This window comes from Aulonocara sp. 'chitande type north' Nkhata Bay, linkage group LG14 (assembly GCF_057382095.1).
Source record: "Aulonocara sp. 'chitande type north' Nkhata Bay isolate Kocher_YH1m ecotype deep benthic linkage group LG14, A_spYH_male_GT1.1, whole genome shotgun sequence".
In the NCBI taxonomy this organism is placed as follows: Eukaryota; Metazoa; Chordata; class Actinopteri; order Cichliformes; family Cichlidae; genus Aulonocara; species Aulonocara sp. 'chitande type north' Nkhata Bay.
In genome coordinates this window covers 13,565,037-13,588,332 of record NC_141357.1, presented here as the reverse complement: position 1 = coordinate 13,588,332, position 23,296 = coordinate 13,565,037, and the positions used below count along the sequence as shown (strand labels likewise).

General features: G+C 37.5%; 1 protein-coding gene across 1 annotated transcript; it reads left to right on the top strand.

The window, feature by feature from the left end:
* Positions 1–204: 204 nt before the first annotated feature.
* scn4ba (sodium channel, voltage-gated, type IV, beta a) lies at positions 205–19,130 on the top strand. The gene is made up of 5 exons (XM_086261081.1): positions 205–1,051; positions 8,597–8,760; positions 11,200–11,419; positions 11,655–11,784; positions 13,078–19,130. The coding sequence occupies exons 1-5, from the start codon at positions 958–960 to the stop codon at positions 13,169–13,171; spliced, it is 702 nt and encodes a 233-aa protein (XP_086117207.1). The 5' UTR covers positions 205–957; the 3' UTR covers positions 13,172–19,130.
* The last annotated feature ends 4,166 nt before the right edge of the window (positions 19,131–23,296 follow it).

Here is a 23,296-nt window from a genome sequence, read left to right as displayed (position 1 = left end):
GAGAGAAGCATGAAAGTGGAGACATGAGCAAATGATGTAGTGAAGTATGTGGTATGGGTGAAACACCCACCCCGTGACTGACTCGGAGACCTTCTTGAGCAAAGGCTGACTCAGCCGTTCTGTGCTGGGCGCATGTGTGTGTGTGCATCTATGTGGCAGCAGACATCACCCAGTACCCCTCACCCCCACTCGCTATCCCCTCCTTCTCTCGCTCGCTCTCTCTTCACCTCTACCTCTGCAGTACCTCATTTCTCCCTGTGCCGGCACGGGAAACACGCATACTTTCTGCTTTTCTGCCTGCTGGCTCTCCTCCAGCATCCTTCTGTGCCTCTTGTGTGTTCTCCTCCCCCTCCAGCCTATGTCTCCCCCCCACCCATGGGGTTTGTTGGCCAGCCTGGTTACCTGACTATTCCTGCTGCTGTTAAAGGAGTGGAGCGGTCTGACACAACGCTGCTACCCTGGTGCCGCTCTGCCTCGCTACTCCTCTATGCCTTTCGCCTCACACTCTGCTTTGCTGGATAATTACCACTGTGTCTGCCAGAGACAGCGACAGAGGACAGGAGAGGAGGGAGGCAAAGAAACAGAGAGGCTGCACTCTTTGTTCAACTGCTGCATTCTTCAGTCTTTCCTTTCCTCTGCTTCCCCGGGCTGCAGGAGAGCAGTGCAAGGAACAACTTGATGTGAGAAAGCTCCCTAAAGGAATTTTATCCTTCTCGCTTTTGCGCTTCCTCATTCTGTTCATTACTGGGACAGAGTGCAGAGGAGGAGAGAAGAGGGAGGGACTGAGAGCAAGACTCTGCCTTCAGCTGCACAGCTCAGTGTCCCACCTTGGTCCAGAGGCACATAAGTCAAACACTCACAGTGACTGGCAGACAAGGAGACAGACTGACAGAGACACACATTGTATACATATAGACAGGCAGAGAAGAACAGAGACAGACAGGTGGCGTAGGTGTCATGGCGTCAGTGGACAGCACTGGTTCAAGTGTCTCTGGTCGACTGAGATCAGGGGATCTACTTCACGCTGGTCTGGCAGTTGCACTGCTGCTTGGTGAGTTACACTTATCTCTGTACCTTTAAGTGCCATGTCATTCCACTCTTTTCAAACATGTCTCTGGATGGGGCTATCCCTTTAATTGCCTATACATTTTAACTTGTTTCTGTGCCCTTTAGACCTTCTTCATTTGCTCCTTTTGCTCGCTTTTTCTTATTTATTATGTCTGAGTGGGTGGTACAGCCCTCTTACAGTAAATCAATACCTTTTTTTGGTTATTCTATATCTGCTATATTTACATCTGCTGCTCTGTCGCATCTGCTTCAGCGCTCATGTTTAATCATTATCTTTCCATACCCAAACACTACAATGTATGGTGCTGTCACAGGTGATGTTTAATTGTTAAACAATCAGGCCAACAATACAAACCTTTGACTTAGATCAGTTTCATGTTGTAGGGTTGCTGCTGGACTGTTTGAGTAACTGACACTTCGCACTTTGAAATTCTACTTTAAACATAGCCTTCATATAGGAGAAACTAAAACAAATAATTAACTTTTGGTTTTCAAAGTAAAGAAAAACAAGCTATAGTTTATCTACATGCATGCCTGTGTGAACATAGCATTACTGGTAATGACGTAGTGGTGCAGTGATGATCTGTGCTTTTGCTCGTACCCTCCCTGATTTTGTTGTAGTGCCCAATAGTGCCCCCACATCCAAAAATCCCCCCCTGGCTCTCAGTTGTTTGGAAAGTTGAGCACCATTGAGTTTTATGAAAGAAAAATGGGACTAGTATGTGTCCAGTATTGCAATATTAGTGTCGTCTTTAGATAACCGACAAGTAAGATTAGAATGCATCTTATCTTTCCGCTTTTTAAAATGTGTTTTAGATAAAAAAACAAAAAAAACAAACAGCACTTTGTTGTTTCAATTTTGTTTTGTTTTATTTTTTGGCAAATATTTGGGCTTTTTATGTTTTCCAACCAAACATCAGGGGTAAATATTAAAACAAATAACTTTAGTTCAATAACACATGTAATTTTGCATTTTGGTGAAGTTATTGACTAAATTATTCAAGAGTCCATGAGTCCAGGTTAGCGGCAGCACCAAGACTAAATCATCACTTGTCCCAGTAGGGTCAAATTTGGTCATAGCATATCACATACTGAAAACATGCGAACACACTTCTGACTAGCTAACACAATGCAACATTAGTTCACTTTAAAGGGATTAAACAATAGTTTAGTTCTTTTGAATAGATATGATAAATATATGTACCAGAAACTTTTAACAAAATATTCATTTAAGAAAGAGGAACAAATACAGGCAATATACACACTTCATTTACATCATAGTTCGCATACACAAAAAATAGTTGTAAAGCACAATTTTACAATTATTCATCTTATACATCTTATTCATATTCATTTGTTTCTTGTTGTATTTCATTGTCAGTACACATATTTCCAAATGAAATTGTTGAGTGTTGTGGAAAGTCATACTGCACCAAATAACACTTTCTTAGTAAAATATTTTCCCAAAAATCTTGCTAAAACAGCATTGATCTGGTTGTTTTGTCTAAATTACCAGCTAAGTTCAGTGGAATTTCTCTGAAATCATTTTCTCATAAGTACATATTCTCAGACTGAATCCCACTGTCCCAGCAGACATTAGATACACCAACAGATAAGTACAGGCAAGGCTAACACAAATAAGAAAGAAGCATAAACTGTATAACAAATTATATTTTTTATCAGCAAATTCTTAAAGGATAGCCACAGCATTATAGAGCATTAACAGTCTGACTCAAGTGGTGGTGCGAGATTGGTTTACATTAAGTACCTGTAAATTTAAATAAAATAAGTTCAAATATCTTTTAACCCATAAGAGCCCAACCCATTTCCACACTCAGGAAAATTATGGGAGCAGTAAAACAGCAACATCAAGTTCAATCAACAAAATAGATTATATAAGAGGTGTCACCGTAGGTTCTTAAACATTAAAATATGTAACTCAATATCCCCAAAATACCTTCATTTTCACAAATGAATAGATTATAACTTAAATTTTAACTTAACATCATGACTCAACAACAGCCCGACAGTCCATATTCCAAGTTAGAAGAACACTTAAATTTCAATTCAAGGTCTACACTTATGAATAAATACTTTCATTTGACTATATCCTCCTGAGAACTGAGGAAAGAATCTTCCCATTGAACTATTTTTGGGATTTCCTTCCTCTTTGGAGCTAAAAGAGAGCACCGAAATGCACAAGATATCAATGGAAAGCCCAGGATGTCCTCTATTTAGTACATTAGGACTTATTATGATAGCTCAAATAAGTCACAAGATAGAGACCAAAAACAAATGTCCATTACAATGGACATAAATGGATGGGCTGGTTCTCTGGAGGATATTCTCACCTCTATTTAAGAGATCCGGTTCATCTGTTATGAAAATGTCCACCTTAAATGCATTTTATCATTGTTAACATCTTATATATTCAGGATATGGTTATTTATCTAAATTGTGTCTGTATTGGAATGCTCAACTGTTTCTCTTATGTAATCAAGTAATACCTAAATCAAGTAATGTGCAAAGTATTACAGCAATATGTCACAACAAAACCTTTTGGCAACAGAGAATGAAGAGAATGAAGGCAGTGAAGCAAAGGTCCCAATAAAAGTCAGGTGTGAAATTAAGGAAAAATGTTTAACAGTAGGTTGTTCTCATTAACATCTCCGGATCTATATGAAAGTGTCATTCAGTATTAACAGACAGAAGCTGTTATTGCAGCAGGACCACAGACAAAACTTGGAATAATGACTTTTTTGCAGAATAAAGACAATCTTCAGATATCTGTAACTTTTCAGCATGGAAGATGCAAAAGGTTGGAACAACTGTCATGCCAACTACTTTCATTTTTTCCATTTTCATTCACGCAAAATTATTCATCATCCTTTTTTGTGACGAATAAACAAAAGATACAGTAAAAAGCAAAATGATAGAGTGATCATGGAGTAACATAGTAATCATGTTAACATTTCTCCAGTACTGTGCCTGAAAATGCAGTTACTGCAGCATTGTTTGTATGAATATCACATTGCATATATTACCTGAAGTGAAAAACTGAAACTATCTTGTCCCACAATACCAGCAGCTCTGCCTATTAAGTAACTCAGCTGCTGGTGTAATTCTTTGCCCATTCACCTTGAAAAGGACATCTCACATGCCTCACCTCTCTCATATCCATTCCCCTGTTCTTTCCTTGTGACCCCTTTCCATCACTTCCTACACATTGTAACTCCTGCATTACCTACGCTTCCTTGTTCATAGTACCCCCCTCTCCCACATTTCCCATCACTTCCCTGTATATATTGCAGAATAGTGTCCTCAGTCAGTTCTCTATGGGTTCTCTTAGAAATACATTAACTTTTCAATTACTGGCCTACTTAAAAAAAGAAGAAGAAAAAAAACAGTCACCTTGACAGTCAGGCAAGGACACACACACACATACATGCACACAGACACATATGCACATACATGCACACACTCAGTTGCTTTTCAGACCTTCAGTATTACTGATATGTACACAAACACTTAAAGTAAGTGCATATATACAGTTCACATACATGCACATGCACACACATACACAGACACACACGTCACATAAAAAGATAACAGTGCATACATTACATAAGTGAATTGTACACTACTTCAGGATGTGAATCTGTGGGCGGTTTCAGGACAAACTGTTTAGACAAAAAAAGAGGATAGTGAAGAGAAAAGTGATGTACAAAACCATGATAGTAGAGAGCAGTAAAGCCAAGGAGGTGTCAAGTTTATTTCTAAGCATGAGGAGGGGGCACCATATAATCCATTTGGAAACGTTTTTGGAAATGGATAACATCTTTTTTTTTCTCCACTAGAGCATTTTGTTTCACAGACTATTCACTGAAAATGTGCAACTAATTACTGATAGAGATAAATGTTTGTTTTCATTGTTGCAATTACCAAAGAGTTTAAAAGATAGTTCAATGTTCAAAACCTCTAAGCCTCTTAAAGTAGAAAATACAAACACACACACACACACACACACACACACACAACCCCGTTCAGCTATTTTACTGAGGACCTTCATTGACATAATGCTTTCCCTAGCCCCTTACCCTAACCCTAACCATTAAAAATGAATGCCTAACCCAAACCCTTACCCTAAACCTAATCATAACCTAATTGTAAAACTGACACTAAAACCACATTTTGAGCCTCAAAATTACCTTTAAATGCCTTCAAATTTGTGAGGACCGGGTTGTGTGTCCTCACAAGTGACTGTTGGTTCTCACTAGTATAATAGAATGCAGATTTCGGTCCTCACAAAGATAGCTAGACAGGAACACACACACACACACACATATGTTTCCATGTTCTTATTTAGGGATTCTCTCCCCCAGGAGCAACTTCTGAAAGCAACTAAGACAGAAAGATTGAGGGATAAAAGGAGTGAAAGCAGAATTGTCCAGACTGTCCAGTGCTATAAAAAAGTAAGTCAGGCTATTAAAACAGAGCAAAAGTGGAATCAGAAAACAAACAAGTTCAAAACTAAAAATGCTTGAGCTGAAAGTGGATGAGTCAGCATAACTGAAGAGTTAAATACCAGGTGTTACAAAAAAAAATCAAGAAGAGCGGGTAGGACAAAAGCATATAGATGACCAAAAAAGCAAAGCCAAACAAACTGATGCTTCCTTGATGTATAAATGTTTATTTGTAAGGTAGTGCACATATTTATTATAACCAATATGTGACTTGCAGAAGGAACTCTTTTAGTTAATTTCATCTGAAAAAATAAATAAATAAATAAAATACAGACAGAGGTTTGTGTCTGTGAAGGTTCTCAGTCATCCAGGTCATCGTAGTCAAAGGAGCTTGCAAAGAAAAGCGTCTGGACTTCTTTAAGTTGCTTGAAGACGTTTCACCTCTCATCCGAGAAGCTTCTTCAGTTCTAAGGTCAAATGGTGGAGAGTCCCAGATATAAACCTAGTGGGAGTATCCCCCCACAGAGGGACAAAAGGACCCCCTGATGATCCTCTAATCGCCTGAGCCAAGGTGTGAAACTGGGTGTGGGTCCCAATCAGCCAGAGTTTCGGGTGTGTTCATTGTGAAACCTGGCCCCACTTTATCATGCGAATTCCTGAGGTCAGATGCCCCAGGATGTGAGTGGGCGTTAAGGCGTCTGGGAAGGGATCTCAAAACTGGATTATAGATGGCAGAGAGTTGGTGTCGTAAACCCCCGCCTCTGTTCAAAGATGGTCGCTCACAGTGGACATAGATGACATAGATGGCTTCTTTCACTCCTCTTTCACTCACTCCTCTTTGGTTTGAAAGAGGAGTGAAAGAAGCCATCTATGTCCACTGTGAGCGACCATCTTTGAACAGAGGCGGGGGTTTATGACACCAACTCTCTGCCATCTATAATCCAGTTTTGAGATCCCTTCCCAGACGCCTTAACGCCCACTCACATCCTGGGCCATCTGACCTCAGGAATTCGCATGATAAGGTGGGGCCAGGTTTCACAATGAACACACCCGAAACTCTGGCTGATTGGGACCCACACCCAGTTTCACACCTTGGCTCAGGCGATTAGAGGATCATCAGGGGGTCCTTTTGTCCCTCTGTGGGGGGTTACTCCCACTAGGTTTATATCTGGGACTCTCCACCATTTGACCTTAGAACTGAAGAAGCTTCTCGGATGAGAGGTGAAACGTCTTCAAGCAACTTAAAGAAGTCCAGGCGCTTTTCTTTGCAAGCTCTTTTGACCACAGACAGAGGTTTATTTTTGTCTATGTATTTGCACTACTGGAACCCAATACTCTTCAGTGGGAGTTCCACCCACACTTACAATCCCTTGCTTGTATCATTAACCCTAAACGCTTACTTCAGCAATATCTTTCTTTTTATTTATATCATTTTACAAAAGCAGCTGATAAAAAAACAGAAAGAATGACAATTCAAATACTGAGTGTTTTTCCCAGTACGAATTAAAAGTTTCAGCTCCAGTAAGTCTTACTTGAAACAATCTTCTTACAACACTATTACTTTTTTTCTGAAAATGTTTTATTAGTTCTAGCCATACACAGCAAATCACCATTAATATACTTAACTCATTCACTGCCAGCCATTGGCAGTGAATGAGTTAAACCCATTGACTCATACACTGCAATTGACGGCTATAGACGTCAATGGCAGTGAATGAGTTAATATAATACAAAATAAGTTGTGCTGTCTGTTGAATGAGTTCTATCCAAGTAACTTTTTCTATGTATATTAAGAAAAGGTTATTTCACATTAATTGTATTTTTTTGTTTCATTAACCAGCCCCAGTGCCAGTGTTGTGATGGTAACAATACAGCTGAAAAACAACTTTGTATCAATATTTCTGCTGTTGAATTTTTTCCTCCAAATCACATTAATACATTTTCTGATTTCTTTAACATTTGAATTGAAAAATGGTAAATGACAATGTGTGCCTAGAACACGCGATTTCAAGTAGTAAAATGATTTCATCCATATCCAGTAATATGAGGACTCAAGTGTTTGAGATTCTTGTGCTAACGCAGATTTATTCAAAGCATTCCAGAGCAGGTGATGCAAAATTCTTTTAAGCAAGTATACATACATGTCTATGTCTATGTGTCCTCAGCAGAGGCATACATGTACTCTAACCTTGTCTGTACCTTGTCCAAGTGAAATGTGATCCTGAGCAGGTCAATGGGGAAGAGAGTATTTATAAATAGACCCCAAGTGTGTGAGAGAGAAACCAGAGCAACAATCTGAGAATTACACCAGCTGTCATTGCAAAACCCACATAACATGCCTGGCCATGTGAATTTAAGTCGCATGACTCTTATACTCTATTCATAAATTGGATTAGTTGGGTCTTGAAAAAATCAAAGGTTTTGATTGCTTAATTAGTTTGACCTGATGAACTAGAGAACAAATCTTTTCTCTTTAGAAATGGTACCAAAATTCTATGTTTCTTTTTTTTTTTTTTTTACATATTTTTTTTTAACATTAAGACCAATAGAAGAGAGAGGTTTTACATAGAGGACATCATACAGTATAAATGTCATTTGGTAAAATTGTCAGTTGCTTCTGCAAAGTTGCATTTAGAACCTAACCTAATTTTTCAAAGCCTAAAGTTCGCCATAAAGTCCATAAAGTACACAAAAAAAGTAATCAGGGAGCATGTGGTCATTTTTTTCCCTGTGACAGCAATTTTAAATATATTAGGTTTAGACTCCATATTAAGATTTTTATTCACAATTTAATTTTAAAAGAAGAGAGACAGAATAGTGTTGCCTACTTGGCCACATTCTACTTTTACTTAAGTTATATCATAATGAATTCATACATAATTAAGTCTCAATAAACTGATGCCACAACAAATATTGCAAATATCAAACAAACACAAAACTCTGTACTATCTTTTACTTTTTTATTTTCATTTTGCCTTATATAATTGTGTTTTTATTGCTTTTTAAAAACCGTTTTCTATCCTTTTCTAAAAACTTTTTAACTTTTCCTTTCTCCCTTGGTTTAGGCGTATGGACTGTTGGTGGACTGGAAGTTTCCACAGGTAAAGTGTCTTCAATCGAAGCAATGAATGGCTCCACGGTTTTGTTGCCCTGCACTTACTCTTCATGTATTGGCATCGAAAATCTCTACTTCAACTGGCAATATAATGACAATGGAACTCTCATAAAGGTACGTGCACACAACCACAACACCAACAGGGATACAAAAAAGCATAAAAATAGTGATTCCTGACATTTTCATATGTTTCGTGTCTCATCGCATAAACAGTCAGTGAGTGTATGCTGTTGTATTTCTGAAGGCATGGGGATACAGTTTTGTTCATAAGTATTTTGATGAACAGATAGTTCTTGTAATTTTGCCTTTGTTAACTATCACATGTGATTGTTTTTTTTTTTTTAGTACAGCCTGTATTAACTGTTTAGGAAATGCAGCCATTTTTTAATACACAGGATCTGCTTGTATTATTTGAAAAGCCTCTGTAGGTTATGACGGCCTGAAGTCTAAAATTCACGAACATCACCAAATGCTGTGTTTCCTCCCTTGAGATGCCAGGCCTTTACTGCAGTCACCTTCAGCTGCTGCTTGTTTGTGGGTCTCTCTGCCTAGAGGTCTGCCTTCCGCAGTGTTGGAAAGGTTACTTTTAAAATGTATTCCACTACAAATTACAGAATACATGCCCCAAAATGTAGTTTTTAACGTATTCCGTTAAGCTACTCAGTGTGAGTAACATATTCTGAATACTTTGGATTACTTAATATATTGTCGTGTTTTTTTACAACTACGTGAATGTACTATTGCTGTGTGATTTATTACTATTACTGAAGGCTTCCTGCCACCAAAATCACATTGTTAGCTTGCGTTAGCTGAGGTTAGTTCATAGACTGCTTTCAGAATTGCACATGATTATTTGCAGCTCGCAGGTTGTTAATGTTTAAGCAGGTCTAACAATCTGCAGTCTATGAACTAACTTAGGCTAACGCCAGCTAACAATGTTAGTTCGGTGGCGAGTAGCATCCAGTAATAGTAACAAATCACTCAGCAATAGTACATCAGAGATACTGAAGTGGCACATAACCCAGGTAGCTACCACAACTAAAACAAGGTAGCTGCAGTAGGCTAACATTCATTGTTAAAAAAGAACTTATTTCCAGATGTTTGTTTAGGTTGGAGTCTTTTGACGCTGCGAGCAGCTTGGTTGCTGGCAAACAGTGTTTGCATGGCATGGTCAAATTCACCCATCCCTTTCTTCTTTAAATATGAAGTGGTGTCAGAATTTCAAAGTAAGAAATCCATTCCTGCTCGTACTCTGCTGGCTCTGTTGTGCTGTCGCTGGGTCCATTGTGTAACTGACACCACCAATGTTAATGGGACGCTTACATTGGAGCCTCTTATTTCTTGTCTTGTTTGGGTTTCTGGCTATGTGTGGAGTTACCAAAATTGGAGAGGTGATAGCCTAAGAAAAGACCGTTGTGTAATCCAGTTATTTCAACAAAGTAACTATATTCTAATTATCACCGTTTTAAACGGTAACTGCAAGGGAATACAGTTGCTCATATTTTGTATTTTAAATACGTAACACCAGTTCATGTATTCCGTTACTCCCCAACACTGGACTTCTAAACTCTACTGAAAAGAATGCTCTGGTGGAAAGCATGTTCTGATATCATGTGACTCACTTGGTCATTTAATTAAATCCTGTTTCTTTGTCTTGAGAGGCTCTTTGGTTGCTTGTGCAGTATACATTGGGTGATTAACGATTTGCACTTTGTGCTGCCCAATAAATTTTTCAACATTTGTCAGGATCTGAGGAGCAATTGTAGCCCTGTACATTTCAGAATTCATCCAGCCACTGACAGCAGTCACATGATCCGTAAACACAAGTGAATGAGTTCTGTTGCAAACCATACATACCTATGCCATTATATTGGCTTCACCACGCTTCAGATCATTATTTTTTCTTTTTTTTTTCTATCTTTAACCATTGGTTTGCATCTTGTTGTAAATGCTCTGTATTTCCATTAATCAAGACATCTGTTGATTGTAGACTTTGACAATGATGTAGCTACCTCCACAGTGTTGCTGACTTTGTTAGAAGTTGTGAAGGAACTTTTTTCTTGACCAAAGAAAGAATTCTATGATCATTCACTTCACAGGTGTCTCCACAGGTTTCCCTGGCCTTTAAGTCTTGCTGAGCTGCCCGGTTCATTCCATCTTTTGATCAATGTGCCAAATAGCTGATTTGGCCACGTTTTTTTTTTTTTTTAGCTTGATTATGGCATAACTACATGTTCTTTCAGACAGCTACCAAATACAAGTTCAAGTCCAGATCACAATTTCCTTAATATTTAAGAAAGTGTCAAGGGACCCTTTACCTGGCCATAAAACTGCTTGTCAATTATTTTTGAGTCTCTAAAAATGGGGAACTATATATAAAAATGCCCAAACAGGTAATAAAACACTTTTGTTAAACCCCTTGAATTAAAGTCTTTGGTTTTCAGTGTGATGTGGTGGTGTACAAAGGCAAAATTACAACACAGTGTGTCATCATCCCAATGCTGTGTAGCTGACACCCAATACTGTGTATCTAAGGAAATATCTTGTGTGTAGTTATGTGAAGCGTTGATCCCTATGGAGGGTGTGGAGCCGAAGGTCCGTGTGTCCCATGAGCGTGTTGAGTTTGTCGGCTCCTCAAAGAGTAACAACATTTCGATCTTGCTATGGAATATCACCTTTGAAGATGAAGGAGAGTACATCTGTTTTGCCAGGAATCCAAAAGAGAAGAACCGCAACCACAGTGCTATCTTCACTCTTATAGTGGTGGATCAAAGTATGTAAAAGTTGCACAAACACCTGGCATACAAAAATAGAGCTTTATCTGACTTGCTGACTGAAAGTGTTTATAAAGTACATATACAAGTACATATATGCTACTAGCATCTAGTTTCAATCTTGTTAGAGCTCTAAGTCAGTTTTTACATACTCTGTATACTTGTTTGTCCTCACAAAGTCACTCTCTCTCTCTCTCTCTCTCTCTCTCTCTCTTTCTCTCTCTACCTTTTCAGTGAAGGAAGTTGACAACACTTTGACAATCATTATTGTCTCAGCGTTGGGTGGAGTCATAGGCTTAGTTATCATTGTCATGGTGATAAAGGCTGTTGTTGTTCACTTCCTGCAGAAGGATGATGAGAAAAAGTGAGTAGATCATTGACTATCTTATAAGGACATTTAGAACAAATCAACAATACTGATTATAGATAATCTTTTTATCATATATATTTGGGTCAGCTACAGTCAAACAGCCAAAAACTGTGTATTGCTGGCAAAAAGAAATTTGGTCTATTATATGCTAGTTTTATAACTGTTTCTACAAATTTAACATCTTGTGAAATAGGGTGTAAACATTTGTGAAGTTTTCACCATTAATGAAAAAAAATTCCAGCTTTTAAGGAACCATTGAATTTTTTTTCCTGATATGGTTTTTATTCATATATTTTTATTCATATACATATGTTACAAGTCCTATGATGTCATTGACTTTTGCAGATACTATAGCCTGCAACACGCAGCTCAAAACGAAATGTACAGAAGTTATGAATAATTAAGTGTGGTGAAGTACTGTTTATATTTCCTGTTTAATCACACAAGTAATGCACTGTTACGGCAACACAATTTTTCAGACAAGACATACTGACATGAAGAATAAGTCAAGTGATCTTTATACATACATGTCGTAAATAATATTTTTATGTACTACAAATATTTTTAAAATGTGCAAGTCTTATTTGATTTCTAAAAAGTATAACAAAAAGTTTGAATGTTGGAAATAAAAATGAAAGAAATTGCTTGTCATACTCCAGTTTGCAAAAGAAGTAGAATTATTAGCTTTCTGTTATCTTTTTTATTGACATAAAAAGTGCATCTAGCAGTGAAAATCTGATATTAGAGGAAATTCAAATGTGTTACATCATAATTTCAAGAGTATTTGCTTTCATATAACAAATGAACAATTTATATTCGATGAATACAACTAAAATCATTGTAACCTTTATCACTAGGTCTAATGTCATATCATCAACACCAGTTCATATAAAACTACATTATTTACTGAAAAATAATTTTGTGTCACAAAGATTTACCCTGTTGTTTGACTGTGGCTGACCCAGGCACTCATTTGGCCATGTTAATAGATTTTTTTGTATTTTTCTAATTAAAATATCTGATGTAATCAGTAATGGTTTTATGCTGACAATATAGGTCAAATTGTCTCAGAACAAAGTGGGCAATTATTATGAATCTGTTATATTATATAATAACGAAATAATGTCACCCATATTCTATGTTTCCAAAACAAAATTATTATTTGAAGCTCATTGGGTTAAGTTTTTTTAAAACCCCTGCAATTTATATGGCACATGGCCCTTATCGCTTGTATTTGTCTCCTTTTATAGGTGTTCAATATAACCTTTGTTTCTCTTATCTCTACAGTAAAGAGTGCCTAGTGAGCTCCTCAGGGAATGACAACACAGAAAATGGTCTTTCAGGAGCCAAAACTGAAAACAAAGGGACACCAAAGGCTTGAACAAAATGTTAAGTATGCCTACATGTTTGTATATATGTTAGACAAATGTACACACTCAGCGAAAAATCAATTATCTTACTAGCGGCTAACAAAAACAACTTGTAAAAATGTCTATTTTAAATCATGCTTGAGATTTGGGAAGTGTGAAGTGTGCATAGGCCTGGATCTCTCTCACTTACCATGGTAGCCCATTTGTTCCACTGTACAGCTTCTGCTCCACTTTCTTCACATTGCAATCTCCAATTTATGCAGTTGATGTGTTATTTTTTTCTATGTACTTTCTTACTATCTAATAACATTCACACTACGTTAAAGCAAAAACGCATCACAAGGCCGAAATCTTTTTTATACACCCAATGTCAGTATTCAGTTTCCAGTCCAAAACATGCTTTACAGTATCAGCTGAGAAGCTACAATATGTTGGATTCTTAGTCTGGAACTCTACAACTCCAAGTGAAACTTGGACTTAGATATACTCAACCAGTGGGAACAAATATCTTTGATGCCATGTTGAACTGCCATAATGAAAAACTGCCAGGATGTCAGTCGAAGAACAGCACAACACTGCTCAAATTCTTTCCCTTAGCTCTCAAATGATATAAACGCACCTGGATGAAAATAAGCCAGGTGGTAACTGACTAGAAGTTTGGTTATAAAGAAAAGATAAAATTTTTTAGTCCCAATCACATAAATTGTTTATAAATAAAATAGGAAGTTTTACATTTTAAACACTGACTGTAAAATTTGTATTTTGCCATTTTAAACACTGGGCGCTGTTTTACTGATTAACTGTGTTTGAAAGGTAACGAGTAAATCCCAACTGTTTCCAAAGGATCTTTCTGACATTAACCTCTGAAATGCCAATTTTCATGTGACTTCTGGGTTCAGATTAGACACACTGCTGGTTTGTTTGGGCCAAAGATTTTCTGTGAAATGCTGGTTAGCAGGGACTAACAAATGGGCTTACCTTAGGTGAATAAAAGATCCAGTTCTGCACAGGTTTTATTGTTTTGCTTTAGATAAACACAGGTGCCTGTTCTGCTTCTGCTCCCTTGGCTGGTGAGAAGAACTTACATAAAAAAAAAGAAGAACCCTAACCACCATCAAAGACAATCCCCAGACCCAGCTCCCTATTGAAAGGAATGAACTTAATCATGCTGCTTCTGACTAATAACCAATGCATTTTGAGCATGTGCACATTTTATATAGCTTCGTATAAGATTATATATTACACCATAATACAGGAACATTTCTGTGTGTCTCTGTTTGGTCCCCTCCACGCTGGCCAGAACTGCGGGAAGCTCTGTCAATGCTCATCTCAACACTGCTGCAACTGTTTAACACCTTTTTAGCCACGTCAGGGTTATTGAAAAATAACTTTTAGAATATTGGCCGACAAGTTTACTGTAGAAAAATTAATAAATGAAAGAAAGTTTACACTTATTGAAAAAGTGAGAACATTTCAGCAGCTCTGTTTAAGTGAAAGAATTGAAAAGCCCTGCCAGAGGAGTTTGAGAAGCTGCTTGATGGCTTATTAGCCGGATATCCTTATAAGCACATGCAGCTCAAAATGCTAATTTCCAAATTTACATGTGGATTCAATGAAATACATATAACTCAAAGGAAACTTGCCAAACCCATCAAGAATATACAAGTCCAGTAATATAGCCTTGGTAGTGCAGGTAGCATTGTCTTGGGGCAGCTCACTGCAAAAGAATGTAAAGACTGTTGGGCAGTCAAATATTGCCCAAAATGTATGTTTTCATTCAGTACAAAAAATATATCAAAGAAATATTAATATTATTCTGAATTGAATGTGTGTGAATGCCCCTCAAGGGCAGTCATAAGTGCTTGTTGGTCAGCTACATTATTTTGTGTACATCTACAACTGGCCAAAACTGAGCATGTTATAGAGTTTAAACTGATAAAATTACTTCTTGACTGTATTTAAAACCCTGACCATTGAAGATTTTAAACTTTTTGTTCAGACTTCACAAACAGCCCCAGTGTTGATCTTAGCTGTTTAAAAGGGACGTCGGTTGATGTTGCAATTTTAAATTAAAAAATGTTTAAGTAAATGCTTAAATGTGCACAATATAAACACCAGTACATATTTCTTTCAAGAAACGCCGAATTGGAAAATGTAACAAAATCTTCATAAATTCACATTTCTGTTTCATTCTTTCATAAGTCAACAAGGATCGGTTTACTGCTAAAATGCCCCTGGGAAATTAGAACCACCTCTCTTTGTAGTTTGTAGTCACAGTCACTTTGACGTCCTTTCTATGAGGACCGCAGACATGCTCTGCATAAATAGTTTGAACAGCTGAAAGCTACATACATACATTACACGCTACTACACAAATACCCACATAGGAGGATTCATTTTGATACCAGAAAACAGCTCACTGGCCTTGCCTGCAAACAATACAGCACTTTATCAGTGTTAAAGTGGTTTTGTTACAATGGCAAATCACGGAAGTGGCCTCACAGTTGCCATTCTTTTATACTATATATTAAGAGAATTAACAAAAACTCAACATTCTCACTTTGTGTTTGTCATTTTGACCGAGTACCTGACAGCAGCACTGTGTCAAATGGTTTTAACTTCGAGTACATGTTCACTTACTGGAACAGAGCTCTATGACAAGCTTTTATTTTATTTTTCTATTTGTTCACGTCTGTCAGCCTGCTCCTCTCTAATACTGGAGTGCATTTCCCTTGCCTTCAATGGAAGCAATAAGACAGATATCAGATTATGCAATAACCTGTTATAAGGCACTTTAAAGATGTGTCTGGACTGGCTGGCAATTCTGTCCAAGGCACTGATCATTGTACCAATATATGTATCCACACCACAGAAATGTATCTCAGCTGAGTTTAAGTATGGTGATTAGGATCATATATCTACAGCAGATGGTTTTGTCTGCATTGGATCAATCTATATTAGGTCCCATTTACACTTGGCTCAAAATTCCTTGAGCAGATGAAAGCTGTATCAGGAAAAGCTTGAACCCAGGCCTGCATTATAACACATGTCTAACATATTACCCCATTTGTACTTTGCTATTTCATAAAAGTTGTATCTAGATGGAATAATAACACAGTGGTGGCCCTGGGAGTTCAGGGTGCTGCAGCTGCAGTTTCTGTTTTCGCTGTGGATTATTTCTTTGTTAGTTTGTTGTTGTTTTTGTATTTATTACTTTGTCAAAGTGTTGAAGATGTGTCTCAGTATGCTTTTATTTACATTTTTTCAATGTATGTTTTACTCAGAGCTCTCAGGGCTACTGTACTAATGGGCTAAAAACACCCTAATTGACACTGCCAACTGACAAATATGAAATGCCCTACAAGATAACCAATGCGCTGCCCCCTTACAGGAATACAATATATTTTTCTGTGTGTAATATAAAAGCAGCCATCGTTGCAATCACAGAAAACATCATAACTGACCTATTACAAATGTTCTTGCTTTGGAGTCCTAATTATAAGATTTGATGTTATGTACTGAGTAGTTGTTTGGTTGCACTTATGTGTTTGAGGGATGCATTTAATTACCATTGGAAGGAAAGGTGTAGAATATGACCTCAATTGACTCACGCAATCAGGTTTCATACAATATTTAAAGTACAACGCCTATGCCCAAGAAGCACAAGTGTTTATTTTATTATACATTACTAAATAGTGTAAGTATACGCTGAGTATAAATGGGATCAAGAGTGAAATGTGATCAACCTTAACAGTACAATGTTAGAAGTGAATATATCCTGGTGAACCTGTAAAAATGTGAATGACGTGGATGTAAGGCATCACACACTGTCTAAGAGTTATGGGACCCCTCTGTAAAGAGGGTATATACATCCAAAGTCTTCCTGTTAGGGAAAAGCAATATTGTGGAGTTAATGTGTCCGTTAGTGTACTTTTCATAACCCTGACACTCAAAATACAGTATAGGTGGATTCACATAATACATAACTCAAACCTCACTATTTGTGTTTACGGATTTTATTCTTAATTTAAAGAAGAAAAACAAATGATAATAAAATACTTAAAAAACAACAAGCAGCAAATTAGGCATATGTATCTGAGCGGGTTATAAGAGGTATGTACTGTTTTAATAACAACCATAACTGATGTGATAAAATATGTATATGTGATGGGGAGAGGAGAGCTGTTTTAATGCATAAAGCAGGTCTGGTTTTGGTACAGTTGCCTTTATAATCGTAAGACATTGTACTAAGCATTGAATGCATTATTATTATTGTTATGTTTGTTTGTTTGTTTTTTCATCTTTGGTGTTCTGATCTGTCCTGTCTTCCTCCAAGAAACACCTATACCGAACCTCTTGTGACTCTTGAAGTTAGCCAACAGCTTGCAGTGATTGCTGCAGTACTGAGTGTGCACGGTACAGTGTACAATGCTCCTCTGCAGTGGTGCAATACAGCACGCCAAATACAGTATGACTGCCACCCAGTGGTAAATGCCCCTGTAGTACAAGCCATGGTACTACTAGTGTGCATTGTCGAATTTCCCAGAGGAACCCACCCGAGGGATTAATAAAGTTCTATCTTATCTTATCTTATCTTATTTTGATTTGGACTATGAGGATTGCACATTATCAAACCATTGCCACAATTTTCAGAGTTACAGCAGTTCAAAGATGTATGATTACGCATCATGTTGCAATTGTTTCTCCTGCTTTATATAGTGCTAGTAGTCTAATGGGGAGGTGTGATGTATAAGTTTACACAAAAAAATTAGGAAAAAAATACATTGAACAATAAACCACGTATGAACAGTGGTTGTTCATCAGACTACTACTGGTGAGCATAAAATGGTTATAGACAGCATTCGTACTGCTGTAATATTATTCACTAGGTAACACAGTATTGTGAATTCTCATTGACTAGTATGATTTTTTAGAGTTAGTATTGCTCTTACTGCCAGAGCGGGTGAAACTCATACTGCCAATCCAAGAGTCTCATGTCTGCTGTTGTTACAACACGATTATAATGACACGCAATCTATTAACTACGGTAACACTACTAAAACATGATGTTGCATTACTGTCTACTGCTGTATAAAATGCATATGAAAGCTAATCTGTATATGATGATGCTCTATACTACTTCTGTATTTCTAGCAGCTGAAACTCACACTGCCAAGCCAAGAGTCTAATGTCTGCCTCCCACATTCCACACCAGAGCTGCAACTACTAGTCAGTTACTTAGTCAAGAAAAGGAATTGACAACTATTTTAAGGACATAGTTTGTAAGTCATCTTTCAAGTAAAAAGTGCCCACATTTTTATAGCATTGCGTTCTCAACATTTTCTGGGTTTTCCCCTCTTACACATTATAGGAAAGATTAATATAGTTCAGAAAAAATGGAATTTTTTGTCTTTTTTGATAATTTGAAGTTAACATTAGTGGTAAAAATACTAAACTATGATTCATATTGTGATTTAAACAAATAACTAACGTTTGACAGACAAAGACATCGAGAATTTCTTTTAGGTTTCATTTATAAGCACTGACCTCTCCACATGCTGTTACTGCAGTCCTGCATTTTAGAGTATTCTATCAATATTTTACATATTCTGGGGCTGCAAAACATAAATCTATCCCAAAAAAATGATTTTACAAGGTCATATCTAGAGCAAGCTAAGGCCACTGATAGCATACAAATTATAGCAATTGATAGAAAGTCGTACTGTTGCAGCAAATTCTTATGTTTTGTTTACATTACTGTAGTCTGTTCAACATAAACACACAAGCAAAATACATCTGCAAACACATTTCTTCTGGATCAACCTTCCTGTGAATATTCAGCTGTCTGTCTGTATTTGTGTCCACGTTGTTCATGCTCCCTTCATGACTATGCACTTCAAACTTTTCAATTATTAGCAAAGTACATCCTGAAAATAAAATGTTGATTGAATTTCCCAGAGTGCTGTTTTCTTTCTCTGTGTTTATTCAGCTCTGAAATCAGTTGATTTAGGATAGGTTAGATCTGCTCTTTGTCTGTGTAGTTGTTATACTGGTGGTCAATATATTAGTGCAAAACAAAAGCTATACAGCCACTAGCATAACAGAACATCTATATGATTTATACTATATTGTACTAGTTAATATTTTCATCCTAAGGAAATAAACTAGAAATATGATTTAAATGTCATACAACTTTAGTGTTGATAGTAGTATAGTACTCCATACTAAACTCCAACTAATTGAATGGAAAATGATTTCTAATCCCCCCCCCCCCCAAAAAAATAAATAAATAAATAAATAAATAATTAAACAAAAGGAATAATTCATAGTAATTCACCAATATAGTTTTCTCTTATTATTCCATTCATTCTATTCCATTCCTTTACAATGCTATATTGTAGAGATGAACCTGGCACTGCACAAAACAAACAAAATATATTTTTATTGCAAATGAAAGCAGTCTTTCAGCCATGTTTACGCCTCAATTAAAAGAAAAAGTAAAAAAAAAAAAATGCACTTGTAGAAGTTAAATGATGTGACAGAAAGCTCCTTTTTGAAGTAATTATTCTTATGATTCTATGATGGTAATGTTGCCATGGAAATGGTCAGTCTTTTAGCTACTTTCTGATTAACCTATCTGTGTAAGCATAATAAAACCTTCAATTCTGGAGTCCTCCCTGTCAGGTAATGTGTGCCACACACTGGGTACATTGTATGCCACAATGCCAAATTTTTTTTAAATGGGAATATTAATCTTTGATTTATTTTCATTGACTTTTCATTGATTATACCCATCATATTACTGGATCAGAATCCCTGTTTGTTGTTTTTGTTTTTGCTTCACTATGTCTCCAGAGCACAGTGGACTGCACATCAACCTAAACTGCGAAAGGTCCTTAGTTTGAAACTAGGACAAGCCACTTTGGGGTTATGCCAGGACGAAAGCATTCAAATCTGGCACATCAAACATGTGGAACTATGTGCTTGCTCTATATCTTGCTCTGTGGGCATTTACTTTATCCTACAAGCCTATGAGAAATCTCTCCTATATGGGTCTTTCATCTTAAATCCACAAGCACAGACCTTCCCCACTGGAAGCACAGGAAGACACAATCCTTAATGAATGTATTCTTTCTCTCTGCCTCTGTTCGAACCAAGGCAGTAATTAATGAGGCTCTGTTTGTTGTCTTCTCATATTATGTGCTGCAGTGTTTCAGTTTTTGTTTTACAACTCTGCAAATGCAGCAGTTTGTGTCTGCCTCTTAATTTTTAGAGTGGAAAATGGAAAAAAACAAAAACAAAGTTCTTCTCTGAAAAGTCACACATCTTTCTTCATTGTTTTATTATTTAAAAAAAAACACTGACAGAAAACATAAGGAATAACAAATCAAGATATAAAATCTAAAGGGTACATCCGACTTCATGGTTATTTTCTATGCCAGTGAGCTACTATTGCTGTTGTACAGTATACTGCAACAGAAACATAATTGCCTAGCTGGATTTTCTCTCCAGTTGCTGGAAAGTTAACTGATTAACTTCCCATCCTATAAAACCTGTTATATTGGATGGGCAGCCTGGAAGATCCTTAAGGGGCAGACTGTGTAAGACCCATGTGGCACAGAGCCTCCTCACAGCTTATCACCCCTGCCAAAAACCATGTTATTGTGAGCAAAAGCTATAATAGACTGACATGTGTCTGCATCACTGTGACAAGTTTACTCTGAGATATCATCAAGAACACAAAGCCTTTCGCCACTTTCAAGAGCAGAGAATGAGTATAAAATCTGATCAAGCAGTACGCAACTGCCCTCCTTTGAGTCGCGAACAGCCTATGTTGTGAAGTAGCAATAGAATGACACAGTTAGTATAAACACTCTTTTCTAATACAATGAAAACACTGTTGGGCCCAAAAGGTGACATAAGACAGGAACAAGTTCATAGGTTGTATTTACCAGTGGAAGTCTATGGATGAATACGTTTGTTTTGTTTGAGCAGTGGGGAATATAGACAGGGAGGAAATGGTGGATAAATAGGACAGAGAGGCAGGGTCATCTGGGAAAACAGGGGGTGTATTCCAGGGAGAGTTATTTCCTTTTCCAGAGGTAAACAAACGACCAAGACAGGCAGAGAGGGATCGCTGGGTGACTGACACCTGACAATATTGAAACAGGAGAGGATGGGATGAAGTGGCTACTGGGAATAATTAAATCAAATCACTTGTATTGTCACATCACATTACTGGTACACTGGCAGCACATGTGAGTGAAATTCTTGTGTGCAAGCTTCCCAAAAGCAACAGTGATGTTCAAAATACAAGAAATATAAAAAACAAAACAAAATATAAGAAATATGAGAAAAATAAGAATAAATATATGTACAAATATATCTTGCCTATGAACACTTCAGCTTGCAGTCTGGAGCACCTGGTGCTCAAACCACTGAACTTCCAACTGGTAGACAACCTGCTCAATCTCCTGAGCCCCAACTGCTCTAAAATACAGAGGCCCTTAAATACAGTGAGGGCTGGTGAGCTCATGTGAGTCCCACCAGAGACCCAGCTGAGATTGGTATCCAGTCTCACTTTTACACACTCTATGGTTTCATGCTCAGCAGGGATAGACCAACGCTGTAGTTACTGGGTAGAGACCTTTAACAACATAACCCTCCAAACAACTATGAGTGACAATTACTACCATTCAGAACAACCTGCAGTTCCTGACAAACTGCATTCTTGACTATGGCCAGACAGTTCATTTTAAACAGAAACTATGTTCTGCACCATAACTCAACAGGAGATACCAAAGCTCAGACAGACAAACCTGGGCTGGTTCTGCAATTCTTAAGAGCAGGCATATGTATCTGTGCCATGTCAGGAACTGGCACAGAGCTGTTTGAGGTCTTAGCCTCAAAGACATCTATGGTCCCATTGACCGTTCTCATTTTTTGTAATGCTTAACAAATTTGTGAGCAGACAATTGGTAGAAATTAAGAAGGTGGATCTGCTGCAAATGTGCAATGGAGAATCAGGTGACATCATTTTAAGCAACAACTCAGGACCTGTATTGGGAGCTGGAACAAAAACAAAGCTACCACAAGGCAAATAGGCAGTGTTCATTCCACAACAAATCTCAGTTTCACTCCTGCCAAGTTGTGTATCAAGTGGTAAAGGTGAGTTCCTGGAAGCCATCGTTCACCAGCTTTGCAGGGTGGTTGACTGTCACACCTCCAGGACGTTGGTGCCTATGCTATTACCAGACTGTAAGACTCACAGCCAGCACAGAAAGCCTCTTTTCCTGATGAGGAAACCATTCAATGTCCAATGTCAGATTCCTAAAAACACTCAATGGCCTTAGACCAGCAGCATTACCACACAGATTTATAACCATATCATTTGGACCCTTTTTAGGATAGGATAATATGTGTGACACTATAATTTTATGGAACCATGCATGTGAATGTGCATGTAAAAATGGCAAAATGTTGTACTTGAGACAGCTGGCATCACTTCTATCACTGATTGTTTTTTTTTTGAGCCATGAATGAATCAAGGTCAGGTAAAACAATGAGAAGAGATAGGTTCAAATGTTTGACTTGCAAATGTCAAACTTGCAAAAGCACAACCTGCTAGAATTTTGGTGAGTCTGGAACATAAAATGTATTATTGCTTTAAATAATTATAAAACACAAATGGTACATTAAAAAGAAACAACTTATATTTAACTTGGGGAAAAACTGAGCTGCTTTGTTTCAGTTTTCACAGCAAGTACTTGAAGATTATCACTTAGACGTCTATAGCAGGTATTATGGGAAGAATTGCACTAATTATACCAAACATCATTTGTATTTGTGGGCAGAACGGCGGTTTGTTGGTTAACCCTGTTGCCTCACAGCAAGAAGGCACTTTGAGGCAAGGACCTGGGTTCAAATCCTTTCTGTGTGGAGTCTGGATGTTCTTCCCGTGTCTGCGTGTATTTTCTCTGACTTTCTCTCACCGTCAAAGACATGCAGTTAGTGGGGTTAGGTTAACTGGTGATTGTAAATTGCCCGTAGGTGTGAGTGTGAGTACAAATGCTTGTCTGTCTCTCTGTGTTAACCCTTCACCTGTCCAGGGTGTACCTCGCCTCTCGCCCTATGGC